This window comes from Scleropages formosus, chromosome 25 (assembly GCF_900964775.1).
Source record: "Scleropages formosus chromosome 25, fSclFor1.1, whole genome shotgun sequence".
NCBI classification, from domain to species: Eukaryota; Metazoa; Chordata; class Actinopteri; order Osteoglossiformes; family Osteoglossidae; genus Scleropages; species Scleropages formosus.
The window spans coordinates 10,958,401-10,971,739 of NC_041830.1; the positions used below are offsets into that span (position 1 = coordinate 10,958,401).

The 13,339-nt window shown below is 47.4% G+C and overlaps 1 protein-coding gene across 2 annotated transcripts in view; it reads right to left on the reverse strand.

Annotated features, from left to right (window-relative positions):
- LOC108921672 (unconventional myosin-XVIIIa-like) overlaps positions 1-13,339 on the reverse strand; it is a 61,893-nt gene that overhangs the window by 21,828 nt on the left and 26,726 nt on the right. For both annotated transcript variants that reach the window (XM_029249191.1, XM_029249192.1), the window contains 12 exons: positions 13,063-13,153; positions 12,505-12,697; positions 10,883-10,969; positions 9,623-9,764; positions 9,318-9,477; positions 7,609-7,795; positions 6,458-6,686; positions 5,929-6,038; positions 5,176-5,241; positions 3,252-3,380; positions 658-801; positions 325-414 (listed from right to left, as the gene is read on the reverse strand). In XM_029249191.1, coding sequence (XP_029105024.1) covers positions 325-414; positions 658-801; positions 3,252-3,380; positions 5,176-5,241; positions 5,929-6,038; positions 6,458-6,686; positions 7,609-7,795; positions 9,318-9,477; positions 9,623-9,764; positions 10,883-10,969; positions 12,505-12,697; positions 13,063-13,153 — 1,628 coding nt within the window. The remainder of the gene's footprint in view (positions 1-324; positions 415-657; positions 802-3,251; positions 3,381-5,175; positions 5,242-5,928; positions 6,039-6,457; positions 6,687-7,608; positions 7,796-9,317; positions 9,478-9,622; positions 9,765-10,882; positions 10,970-12,504; positions 12,698-13,062; positions 13,154-13,339) is intronic.

Below are 13,339 nucleotides of genomic sequence, written 5' to 3' on the forward strand. Positions count from 1 at the left end.
AGCATGTGACCCCATGGAGATAAGATGGACATCGAACCTCAGGCTTCATTCTTACATGGGCAGCAATGGTAGGGAGAGTTTGGACAGCCCCGCCCACTTTGCATATCACCCCGTGAAGGCAAATGCAGAGTTAAAGGCTGAGTTATCCATGAGAACGGATGCACTATGCAGGACACACCTGACCTTCTGGAGTTTGAGTGGGACAGCTGGTCTCCCTAGACTGGGGTTCCACCGTCTGGTGGATGTGGGCTACAGTTGTGTTACATGTGTACAAACAATTTGTCAAGGTGTGCTCAAGGCACGTCCAAGGTTCATCAGGCCTACCCTGCTCTCCAGGCGGTCGTTGTTGAGACGCAACTCATTTCTTTCCTTTTCCACCTTGTCCAGCTTGGCCTTCAGCTGCTGGATCTCCTCCTGGAGAGAGAAGGTGACGTTCAAACATCTGGAGAAATGAGGCGACACCAGGCTAGGGGGTATCATGGGTGCTTTAGAATCGTGTCAGAGGTGTGTTAGAGAGAGAGGTTTGAAGGTACTCAGAGGTGTATTAGATGTTTGCTGGGAGGAAGACATCATCTGAATGGACATGGGTCTCCATTCAGAAGATGTGTCTTTAGAAGACACTATCATTGTCATGTGTTTTCAGGGTTATATGCTTACATCTCTGCCCCGGATCTGTTCCTCAGAGAGCTGGACCTCGATGAGCGGCCGGACAGAGGTGAAGAGCTTCCACCAGGGCCAGTCCTTCACCCCGCAGTTCTTCTTGATGTTCTTTTGGATGCATCTGATCGCCAGGTCCTGGACCTGCACACAGTCACACGGCATCACAGAGGGAGGGGAACAGAAAAGGATCGTGGGACAAATCCGTGACTAAAACCCCTTCTCAGTAATCGAATCAAGCACCTACGCGAGCTGATGACGTTCATCCGATTTGCATGCTGCTTGAATATGGAAACGCAGACCCTCCCGTCATAATGGCGGATTGTCTCAGAGCCCCATTTCGGTGACACAAAGCGCCCTGTGTGACTGAACCCACGGGCGAAGAGCATTTCATCAAACCAGAGCAAAGTGGAAAACGCTCGGCAGGATTCGAAAATTTGTTTAGACGAGCTTCTTAGCGCTGCTTAGCGCATACTCAATCAAGTGGGTATCACATTAAACGGCTGGTGGGACGAGAACCAACAACTGAGGGTGTTTTTATTTTCTCTTTTGACACCTGTTCTGCAAAAACAATTGTCATCTAGTTACCCTGGGGGGACATTCATCAATACTGTATGAGTGCCAGTGTCTCAACAGAAACTTTACATATTATTCCCACAATGCAACGTGACATGTGAGGACTAAAGAAGGGGTGGGGAGCATCGCCCAAAATGTGGAATAAGGGAGTACTGGGCTTCGCAACACCACATGGCGGTAGGGAGCATAGCAGCTAAGGAACAATACACTTGCTGCTCAATTTACAAACACAGCTGGGACTGGACGTCTGTTCATTAATTTGATTTGCTTGTAAATCCAAAGTCAATTTTACTGCTAAATACAGTCAATAAAAGGTTAATAATACAGACATCCCTCAACTTATTCACTGATTAGGTTCTGTAGGAGCAAAGTGTCTGTTACTTGAATAAATGTACATCTGAGATACAGTCATGAAATAAAAATACTTTATTTTAATATATCTATTAACTCTGCAGTGGACTAGTGCCCCATCCAGGGTATACCTATGCATCACTGCAACTCTGCATTTTTCTGAATGAAAGACAATTTTTTACGAACTTTGTCACCTTAAGACTAAAACCCTTGTGAAATAAATTTTTTTAAAAAAGAGAAAATTTGTCTTCAGTTTTTCTCAAAGCTGACCAATTCATTCCAGAAGCATATGCAACGTTCCCCACCTTGCTACTGACCATCTGTAATCCCAGTGGAAGTGAGTTGAATTAAAATGGTCCCACACTCCTATTAAATTGTGGAGTTCTTTACTGCCATCAATAGGCTCGATGGACAAACACAGGACACATTTGCTCCACTAGAAAGAGAAATTTCAGGAAATAGACTTGTGAAAACAGAAAAAATGTTTGCACCTCTGAAAATACGTAATTTGAGCGCTCATACCCTAAGAAGCCAATCATCTTCAATGAAATTTTGGGTTTCATTCCTGCAAATTACCAATAATTGACAATCATACAAGCTAAGGGGTTGCAACTGAGTGTGAGTCAGCAACACCATGGAGTCATATTGCAGAAAGAAAGACTCAGCTCTCACAACTTAGGCTAAAAAAAAAAAAAAAAATCAACCTTATATTCCAAATAAAAAGACAATTACGGAGAAGTGAGTAGAGTTGACGTCCAGATAAACAGAACGTCTGAAAGAATTTACCACGCCTTCCACCCGCCAGCAGCATCCCACTTCTCTGCGTTCTCCCTCAAGTCGGAGATGAATTGAGAAGCTGTACAGCTCTGACAGCCAGCCGGCTTTGAGAGGGCGCACTTTCATTGGGGAGAAGAGACACTGTGCTTTTTTTGTTTTTTAGTTTTGTTTGTTTGTACTGAAAAGCATTCATCCATGCTTCTTAACCTTGGAACGAAAAACTCTCAAGAAAACCAGAACAGTGCCAGCATAGCAAACGCCATCACTTCAAGAAAGGCCAGAGAGACCTAAACAGGTTAGACCTTCGTCTTCTATAACAAAAACAACCTTGAAAGGTAATTCCAACACGAACCCATGCGTGGTAAAACCAAACAAAATACAACGATTGATGCTCATCACATTCATCGCAAAGCAAATGAGATCAGACAACAGCTCTCCACTGAGTGCTTCACCCCGAACCTTTTTTCTTTAAATTTCAGTGTCACCATCTAGAGACTTGAAGGTGTCAGCTCTACGGAGCAAAAAAGGACAAACCTTCATGTTCCTTAGGCTGATGGCTTTCTCCGGGATGGTTCAGAACTGTATTTCAACCTTGCTGCCATGCATGGATCTACTGTGAAAAACACTCTCGACCTTTTGCTCCATCCCTTATTCTCATGTAGAGCTATAACATAAGTAATATACTCCAGTACTTGTTCCAAGTAGATATGTACCATGAATAACATGCTTTGCACCTTGATCCAACTTAAACATCTACCATGAGTTATATGCAGAAGTGGTACTCCCTCAAGAAAAAGCTGGAGATCCAATAACAAAATCAGTTCCTGCTCACTGGCATCTGATGTCTGATCTCTTCCTCCATCCCACATCAGTTGGGCGGACTTTCGTACCTTCCTCTTACTGAAGGCTCGCCTGGCCAGGTATCCACGACATGCGGCCTGGAGCAGGGTGATGTTGTGCCTAGTTTGCTCATCCCGCTGCTCCTCCAGCTTGGCCAAGGTGCCTGCCCTGAAGAACACCTGTGGAGGAGAAGGAGATGCTCAACAGAGACTATCAATAGGATGGTGAGAGGAGACCTTACACAGGATATGAACACCATCAGCAGGACTGTCAGGGGAATGGCGGTGACCAGTACACCATAGCCTTCAAAGGCCAGGCCATGCCCCCTTCGCTCTGACTGATGGCTGGACCTGCAGAAAAGTCCACTCAAGAGAACAAGAACCAGGTGTAGCCAGTTGACTTAGTAAAAGATTCATAAAGAGACAGTGTGAGCTGGGGAGAGTGATATGGAGATGTTTGGGAGAAAGAAGGGATTGGATAAATTTTGGGGCTGAGAGTTTTGCATTTGGGAGAACAGACTTTGACTTGAGAACTTTAACCTGAGAGTTTCTCAGTGTACGAAAATGTCAAGTCACGAAATGTGGATGTGTAGGATGGATCATCTCCTTTCTTCCCACTTCCTCAATGGCTGTTAGCCTGAACAATTTGGCTTCTTCTTTTGGATGGCATGCTAGTGCCTTGTCAACTGAAGTCCACCCTTTGCTGGAGCAGATGTGCCACTGAATCTCACAGAGCTGTTCAATCACAACTGAGATTCAGGTCCTTCAGCTCACCAAGGTCCTTCAGGGTGACAACGGAGCTGCTCACTCACCATTTACCTCTCTGGGACAAGAAAGCAAAACCTTCCAGGGGTGTAATTGATATTCTGAGGAGACTTCCGTTGCTAGGACCCCAACTACATGAGTTGTGGGCTCAGATCATGGTGCCAATGGAGTCTGCACCTGGTCCTGTCTCCAAACGTCGAGGGAAAGTAGGACAGTTTCCAAAAGTGTTCTTTGTGTGCCCAACCTTTGTGTAAAAGGGGGTCAGGGAATAGCAGCCCTTCAGAGTCAACTGTTTCCCTTTCCGTAGACCCCCCCCGTTCACCTCATTAGCCGACGCTTGGATGGTGAAAGGATTAAATCGCGCTCTGCCAAGTCTTGTTTGCTTAGAGGTTCCTCCAAGTGCCGAGGCGAAGAAGCAAACAAAGCGGGTAAAAAGCGATCAGCTGGCAAAATCACTAACCTGATAATGGAATGGAAACAAAAAGAGCACAACAAGGCATGCAGCTTGAGCGTGAAGTTGTGGGTCATGAGAAGTAATTGTGTTTTGCCCCAAAAGGCGTAGGGAGCAAAACATCGGAAGCCCAAGGATCTCCAGGAGATGAGGAGGGAGCTAAGATGCTCCTTCGGCGGAATGTGTCCAGGGTACGATTTGCACACTGAGGGCTTTGTGCCGGCCTACAATGTAATAACCCCTGTAACGCCTTAGTTATTGCAAAAAAAGCAGGAAAAAAACACCATCAGGGGTGCTCACTGTTGAAAAGTCACAATACCTGAGCTGTATTTATATAAATCTGGGTTCAGGTAAGTTACATGTAGGATTCAGGTATGTTTCAGGTGAACCAGTAGCTCTAATTTGCCTTTAGTGTGTGTGTGTGATTGCCCTGTGATGGAGTGGCATCCTGGCCAGGGTGTACCTTCACTCACGCCCTATGCTTCCAGGACACACTCTGGACCACCACGCCCAGCACTGGACAAGAGCTTATTAACGCATCGATGTTTGGTTTTTACAAACCGTAAAAACAAATGCACAAAAATGTGTTGCTGCTCTCCTGTGTCAAATATATCCCAGATTTTATTTTATAAAGATTTATTTTTGGATATTACCTCCCAAAGACAACGAGAGCGGTTGAAAGTGCGCGTTGACAAAGTAATGTCTCGTTGCCATAGCGCCTCCTAGTGGCAACACGGGGAGTCGGCACACATTACTCACCCTGCTCAGACCCATGTGGAAGCTGCTCTTCTCCAGGTCCAGGCACTCCAGGAGCTCCTCGACGGCCTGTGACACAGCGGACGCCCCGTTAGCGAGCCCCCTGTGATGACAGCTCGCACCGTGGCAGGACAGTTAACGTGCCCCTACGCCCTCTGCTGAATCTTCCCCTCCCCAGCGTGCGTCACTTGTGCAGCAAGGGTGGGAGGAGCTGCGAGCGGCACTCCACACAGCGGTGGGGGGGTTGCGGACAATGTCCGTCTACCTCCGCCCCTTCCCACCCCCCCACTTGAGATTGGAAAGTCTAAGAGCCCCTGGCTAGATTACACAGCCCGAGGGGGTGGCAGGGCCCTGAGCACTGAGAGTGCTTTGTTTAAACCTGTCGCCTTGGAGACTGTTGTCTGGGACACAGCCGCAGGGAATATCGCTTCCCTTTTGTACCTGCACTTTCCCTCCCTCTTGGTCCCATAGACAGAGTAATTTTTAGAGCTCTTTTCCTCCAACAGTATGTTTGTAGGCCACCCCCCCCCCCCCCCCCCAACACTGAACATTAACCCCTAGACACCTGAATAAATTACCAAAGGCTACAGCAGGAAGTTATCTACAGGGAGGGTCATGGGATTGGTGTGTAATTCCCTGGCACCTGCAGGGATTAAACTTCCCTCCCTGTGAGTGTGATTGGCTGCTGCGGCCCTCATCGTTCGCTAATGTCTTCTTCACTGACAGGTGAGGGAGGAAGCGGGGGCAAGGGCTCACTCTCTTCTCGTCTGTCACGATGTAGCTGCGCCCGTGCTTCTTGCTCAGCTGGGGCGCCAGCACGTCGAACCGCCGGCGGAACTCGGAGAAGACCATGTGATCGGGATATCCTGCAGGAGGATGGAAGATTGTACCGCAGCGATCGAACTCACCGACCGGGTCATTGGACACCGTTCCCAGTGCACAAACTTTTACTCCCGCAAGCTCACACACAATCAAACACACTCACGCAGACACAACTGGGCCAATCTTGGGCTTAGCATGACTTTAGTCCCGCATGCTCTCATTTCCTCCTTACATTAGCAGTGCAATAAAAACCCAGAGGAGCCCTTACGCAAGCATCCCCATGGCTAATGAGCGTTTCCATGGCAATCCATCAACCGCCACACACACATCGAGCGTGCCTGAATGATGTGTTTATCACAGTAAAGGTGAAAAAAATAACCTCCTCCGGTTCGGTTGAGCGGAAGTCACCGTGGCTGTGATTGGGACTCGGTTTGACCCGGTTCAACTCAACGCCATCGCCTACCTTGTCTGTAGATCCTGAGGGCATCCAGGAGTCTGGATCCACGCAGCTGGGCCCGCAGAAGGGGCACGTCCAGCTGCACGTGGCCCACGTCAGCACTCTCCCCAAGGGCCTCGGCATCGGCCAGCCGTGAAGATCGCCCGTCGCCGTCCCCAACCCTGGTGCCAGCCTGGGGCAGCAGGCAATGCACGAAGTGGACCCTGGATCTCCTCACCGTGTCCATCAGGGCATCCTGTGCATGAGTGGGAGGAGCCTTTTTCATTGAGGTACTTTCTGTCCATTTGCTTTCAAACTCTGTCACAATCAGGATGTCCACTGCTGCAAACAAACGGTTTTTCTTACCTTATTTTTACGCTTTACTGGCGTAAAAGCAAGTAAAAAGACAGACACTTTTCCATTAAAATTAACAAATGAAAGAAATGCATCTCATGACTCATAACAATTTAAGCAAGAACCAGAAAAATTTCCATCTATAAAAATCATTCCTGCCATTCTACAGTCCGTCCGTGGAACAGCGGACACTGGAACAAAGGATTTTGCAAACCACTGACAGCAGCCAAAAGAGATATTTTTTTTCTTTGGAGAAAAAAAATTTTTAAAAAAAAGCAAGAAAAAAATGCACAAAATAGGCAGAGAGAAAGGTCGCTTTAGAAGAGCCAGCCGTGCAGATGCATCACAGCTCATGTTATATATCAGCCAGTTAGAGCGAATCTAGCACGTGACCCAGGATCAGCGCTTCCCTCTCTCAAAGTTTGCAAAGCAGACTCTTATTGACACGTTTCACAGCGCTCATTATCCATTGCGTTTTTCTTTTTTTTATTAGACTTGCATTATTTTTTGTTTTCTGCAAGAACATTTTTTTTTTTCCATAAATAAAAATACAAGATATCTGATTGGTGCATTTTTCAGAGCAACGGACACTGCTTCCCATCACGTAGTCCGTCACTCCTAGAAAGGACTGTACTCAGTAAACAGAGGGATCATACAAGAGGATGCATTCATTTCTACGTGAGTACCCCTCTTGAGAACCTCAATATTTCCTTATATTAATAACATCACATATCCATTCATATTTATCTAAATCCAGCGAAATTTCAAACTCTAACCATCACGCCACCTGCTGCCCTGTGATTTTTACGACATCACATGCTCACCACTTGCAGTTTGATCTGGATGCAGGGTGACTTTTTCTTCACGGCGGCCATGCCCGCGGTGAAGGTCTTCCTCATGCCGGTTGCACGCCGCATGGCCAGCTGGGAGACGCCCTCCAGGCCGGCGATGGAGCCTGAGAGCGGCACTGCCCCAGACCCACGCCCCGCAAACAGGCTGCTGATGTTCTTCCTGTCGAACGGCGTAACAATCAGAGCATCTTCAGCCATCGCCACGGCTCCGAGATCATCATCAACCGATCGGAATCATTTACCGTCCCATCAGTTGGAGTTTCACATCATATCTGTGCTCATCAGTGACTGCGGTTCTTACTGCCAGAAAAAGCGAACCGCATGTCTCTTAGGAAGTATTAATCCACATACAGTTTCTTATTTTCCATGAACATTTGCATTGCGTTGAATGGGTGCTGTTTGTTAAGTGTGTAGAATTTTTATAGTTTTAGGTGAGCGGCACGGGGGGGTGCGGTGGCGCAGCGGGCTTGGATGGATCCTGCTCTCTGGTGGGTCTGGGGTTCGAGTCCCGCTTGGGGTGCCTTGCGATGATACCTGGGCGTGTCCCCTCCCCCTCCAGCCTTGCACCCTGCGTTGCCGGGTTAGGCTCTGGCTCGCTGCTTCCCCCCCTCTCGGGACAAGTGGCTTCAGCCAATGAATGTGTGGGTGTGTGATCAGAATTATTCACAGTGACAAGCAGCACTTATAAATATTGCAACCTTGTGCACCTGAATTGGTTTTATTGTTTTGTAAAGATTTGTAAAGTGTGGTGTTTTTGCATGTGCCCAGGTTTTGCTTTCCATCTGTGTTTTTGAAGGGGTTATACAGTACTGTGTTTTTATATTTTAAAGATAATTAACCTTGTGTAGACACACATTCCCCAGGCTACAACTGGGGATCTGTCATTAAATAAAAATGAGGGGTAACTGAAATGCCTTGCTCTGTTTTATACCTTCCTTTTAAGATGGAATTAAGCTGTGTTTATTAATGAACTGTTTATTTATATTACTGAAAAAAAAGTATTCACCCCCTTGGACTTTTTCCATGTCTTATTGTTTCCGAAATGGAATTGTTTTCAGAAACTGAAAATCTTTTTTGACCCGATCAGCAGAAAAATACTGTTTGTCAAAGGGAAAGCACATTTCTGTAAATCACTTCTGAATAAATTACAAATATAAAACATAAAGCAATTTACTGCATAAGTACTCAGCCCCTTTACTATGACACACCTGAATCTGCTGTAGTGGAACAAATTTTTTGTTTTCAGAAGTATTATTATTATTATTATTATGTATTTTTGGGGGTGCGATGGTGCAGTGGGTTTAGCTGGGTGCTCTCTGGCGGGTCTGGGGTTTGAGTCCCGCTTGGGGTCCCCTCCCCCTCCAGCGCTGTGCCCTGTGTTGGCGGGTTAGGCTCCGGCTTACCGTGACCGACCCCACTTGGGATAAGCTCTGTGTGTGTGTGTGTGTGTGTGGTTGCTTTTTATATTATTTAATTTGATCATTTTAATACTGATGCTTAATATTTAATTTTAGCATTCGTATTTTCCGCGAAGCTTTCATGTGGTGTTTCATTCTTTGCCGAGAGACAATCTGATCAGGAATTCTGCATATTATGTTTGCAGCTTTCTTTTTAAGCATGTATTACGATACGTGGCGCATCTCACATGGAACTGAAGTAACTCTACCGAGCGGAGCACTTACTTCTGGGATTCCTGCAGGAGCGAGACAGCATTTTGGGAGGCTGGGTTCTGCCGGGCGAGGCCCAACCAGCCCCTCGCGTCGTACTCCACCCAGTCCGTCCCGTGGCTGTGGCCCAGCAGGAAGTGGTCCGGGTGCTCGCCCTTCAGCAGCAAGGGCTGGCCTGTGAGGAGACACAACACGTACCATGGAAGCATGACCACAGAAAAATTGAGGAAATGACCTTAGGTTGCCCTCTTTGTCCTTCGCTCACTGGGCACAGCGCTATAGCGCTAACATCCTAACGCTAACATGTTCGTGGGGCCCACCTTGGCTCTCCCCTTCCGGGGGGCTGTAGTAGCTGAAGAGACGTCTCAGCAGCGCCTCCTCTGAGCCTCCAGGCTGCAGCGCCTCCTCCTCCATCAGCGAGAGCAGCCCTCGCGCCTCCTCCGTCCGTGCCAGGCTCCGCACCTACGCGTGTGGGGGACGCGCGAGGGGGAAGGGGGAACACGTATGTGCGTCCAGTTCGGCGCTAGAGAACATGTGAACATGGCAAGAGACGCCCCCCTCCCCCCCACTCGGCCTATACGCGCTGAGTCAGAGCAGAACACACAACCGGCCACCCACACACTCTGGCGCAAGGCTGCTGCTGCACTTGTTGCTTTTTTATTATTCCACTCATTTTCCCTTCCTGCAAAAACTCACTCATCACTGGACCTCCTTGTACCCGACTAGACCCCAAAAGCCGTTGCATCAAAGTGGCTGCTTCTCCTCGGGCGCAAAGAGTTGCCCGGAGCGATCTCGACAGCGAGAGCGTTGAGTGAAAATGGTGGATGCCGGTCAGCTCCGGTGTGTTCCTCGGTAGCTTTGCTTTCCTAAAATCACTGCTAACTCACTACAGCACAACAAGAGCGCTGCGTTCCTCCATCTCTAGCCTCTTGGCCATCCCACTCAGAAGGCGTCCAAAATCAAAACTCCTTATGATCTTGGTTTTGTCCCCAACATGACTGTACAAATTCCCTCTGTCCCTCAGAGCTGCTGAATCCCTTCCCTCATTCAAAAAGGATGTCAAACCCATCTCTTTCAGAGCCAATCCCCTCCTGATCTCCTGACAGCTACATAAATGAGTCAAACACCATCTCCTGTGATTACCTGTCAATTTTCTATTTGAATGTCACTTCTATAGGGAGCTACTTGAGGGATGTGAACCAGCAACATGGTGGTATCATACAAATAAGCTGTGTGTCAATACTCTCGTGCGTGTCTGAAGTTCTTTGTCTGAGACTGATGCAGAAAACTGTCTGATAAACAAATAAATACAAAATTAAAATGTAAGAGTGTCAGCAACACAAAGGCTGTGTGTTGTGAAAATTGTCACTGAGTTGGAGAAAATCTGTTGCAGACAGGACAAACTGCTACAGAAACATCCGGAACTGTCACAAAATGTCGTCTGCTCATTAGCCTCAGTGGGCGCTGTAGCAGCAGGCACGTTATGGCTTCAGGGCTGAGGGATGAACAAAGGTCCAGAGGCCACTGGGGTAAGATAAATGCCAGCTGATGAGTACACAAGTAGATGGGACAGTCCTTACCAGGGCTGGGCTGGACGCCTGGTCCACAATGGCTATGGACGGCGATGTGCTCAGATCCACATCCTCCAGGGGAAGCTCTATGTTCTCCTGGATGGGGAAAGAAGGTCCATTTCAGCAAGGCTGGTCCTGGAGAAACCTCAGCACTTCTGTAAAAAGACATCTGGAGGAGCGGAGATACTGGAAACCTACAAAGTCTCTGTGTGCTTTTCTGCTGATAGCGAATGTTAACTAGTTTTAATTGAACTTTTTAAAATTAATTCCACTCTTTAATTGCATTTTTGTTGGAACAGCTGGTAATTTAGTGGTTAGAGCTGCTGCTTTTGGACCTAGAGGTAGCAGGTTCAAATCCCACCTCCAGCTGTAGTAGCCTTGAGCAAAGTAGTTACCCTGAATTACTCCAGTAAAATCACAGAGCAGGTAACTTCAAATGGGTAAATAACTGTAAGCAGCTTAACTCTGAAAGCTGGTTTGGAGAAAAGTGTCACCTAAATTAGTAAATGTAATTTCAAGGTCAATTAGCAAACAGTTGGAGTTACAACCTTTTTTGAAGGTATGTTTTAGTTTGCCGTATGAGCTGGCGGTAGAGATGTATAAATGCGGGGATGATGCTGCTGGAAATTGAAATTTATATTCTGTTTGATGGGGAACTATTATTGAGATCAGCAGTGTAAATGTACGGAGCTTCTTGTAAGAATCCATATTATTTTTTTTCATATTTTAGGTTTATGCAGAATAAGAAATGTGGGGATGAGATTGTCAGATGTGATTTTTTCATTGTTTTTTGTTTAATTAAAAAAAAATGTTAGAAATTCCCTCTGTTCTGGGTGACCTGAGAGTCAGGGAGGAGGGACAAAAACTGTTAATACAGATTCATGTTTTCTTTGAGGTTTAATAGCAGTTTCAAAATGTTATACTGCATATACTGCAAGTGTTTATGTGTTTTAAAGTATATTAAAAGATACAGTTATTTTGATGCTTAACGCTTGAACTAGAGGGAGAAAAACCTCTGGGTACTTTTTGTTAAGGGGTTAGGGTTTTGCGTGCTTCAGTTATTTCCATTTTTAGCCACTTTTTAGGGGTTTTTATGAGTACAATCCCAGCGTTACGCCCTGATGTTTAGAGACTCCGCTTTTCACAATTCGATATTCAGCTTCTCATCCCTTGGGCTTGTGTTTTTAAGTGTAACTTTAAATGGAAGCAGCGGAAGTTCAGACATAAAGGAGCAATCGGGGTCACGTACATGCAGATGAACGGCCTTTTAAACGGAGTATGTGTGTACCGCGGCTGTCGGTTGGGCTGCTGCGATGTATCGTGGAAGCTGGTTCTTTTAAGTTGCTCGTTTTTTTCACGTTTAATTACTGTATTGGATTCAATAGAGGGAAGCGGAGAGGGAACCCGGAGGGCTGAAGACAATTTGACGGGCAGCTTTGGAACAGATGAAAAACCAACCGGATGACGGTCGCACGCTCCTCATACTTCCGCTTTTTGTTCGCACCTTCGTATTGGCAGCGAGCGAGCGAGAGAGGGAAGGGGCTGGTTGCGGCAGGATGCCAACGAAAGGTCTGGCTGGGAAAAGGAGGTGATTCCGCGATACGCTCGGACCCCCTGGAGGCGAGGCCCACCTCTTTGTAGCGCTCGAGCTCCTGCGCCAGGGCACGTTCCTGGAACAGAGTGCGCAGCCGCTCCTGGGCGTAGTTGTGGCACAGCTCCTGGAAGGTGGCGCCGCGCTCCTGTCGCACCAGCCTCGGGTTCTGGGAGCCCGGCGTGTCCACGATTAGCAGGGAGTACAGAGCGCGCTGGCTGGACTTGAGCGTCCTGCAGGGGTGGGAGGCAAGGGATGCTGGCTGAGGGTTCGAGCAACGCAACACGCCACCGGTGAGGCTCGGAGAAACTCGGACACACGGGCGCCGGCGAGACGAAACTAACGAGCTCCGAATCTCCACCTAGACGAAACCGACGAGTCGAGCCGAGCTGCAGAAATACGCCAACAGAAGCTCCGACCGAGGAATAGATCTCCTCCCAGAGAACTAGGAGAAGTCTGGCTCGAGCACGTACAAACTGCCCCCATAAAAATGCAACCCTGAGCGCGCGCACACACACGCACCCCATGTGCTGATACTGTGGGCTCATAGGGAACTATGGGAAACAACTAGAGTAAATAGCAAAGGTGAGATGCTGACCGGTTGACGAGGAAGATGAGGAGAGCGAAGAGCTCGGAGTAAAGGCTGGACGCCATCGCTTCCAGACACTCCGCCGCCGTCACCTTGGGTCCTGCAGGGGGGACAAGAGCCATGCAAAACACACAAAAAAGAGACAAAACAGTGAGAAATGCAAAAATCCTAGTGAAAACGTCTAAAAAGTATAAAAAGCAAACACAAAACATAAACACTTTTCCCTGCGCAGTACTTTTTCCCTTTTACTTATTCCCTGCTTCATTAGATATTCAATCCCTCATTA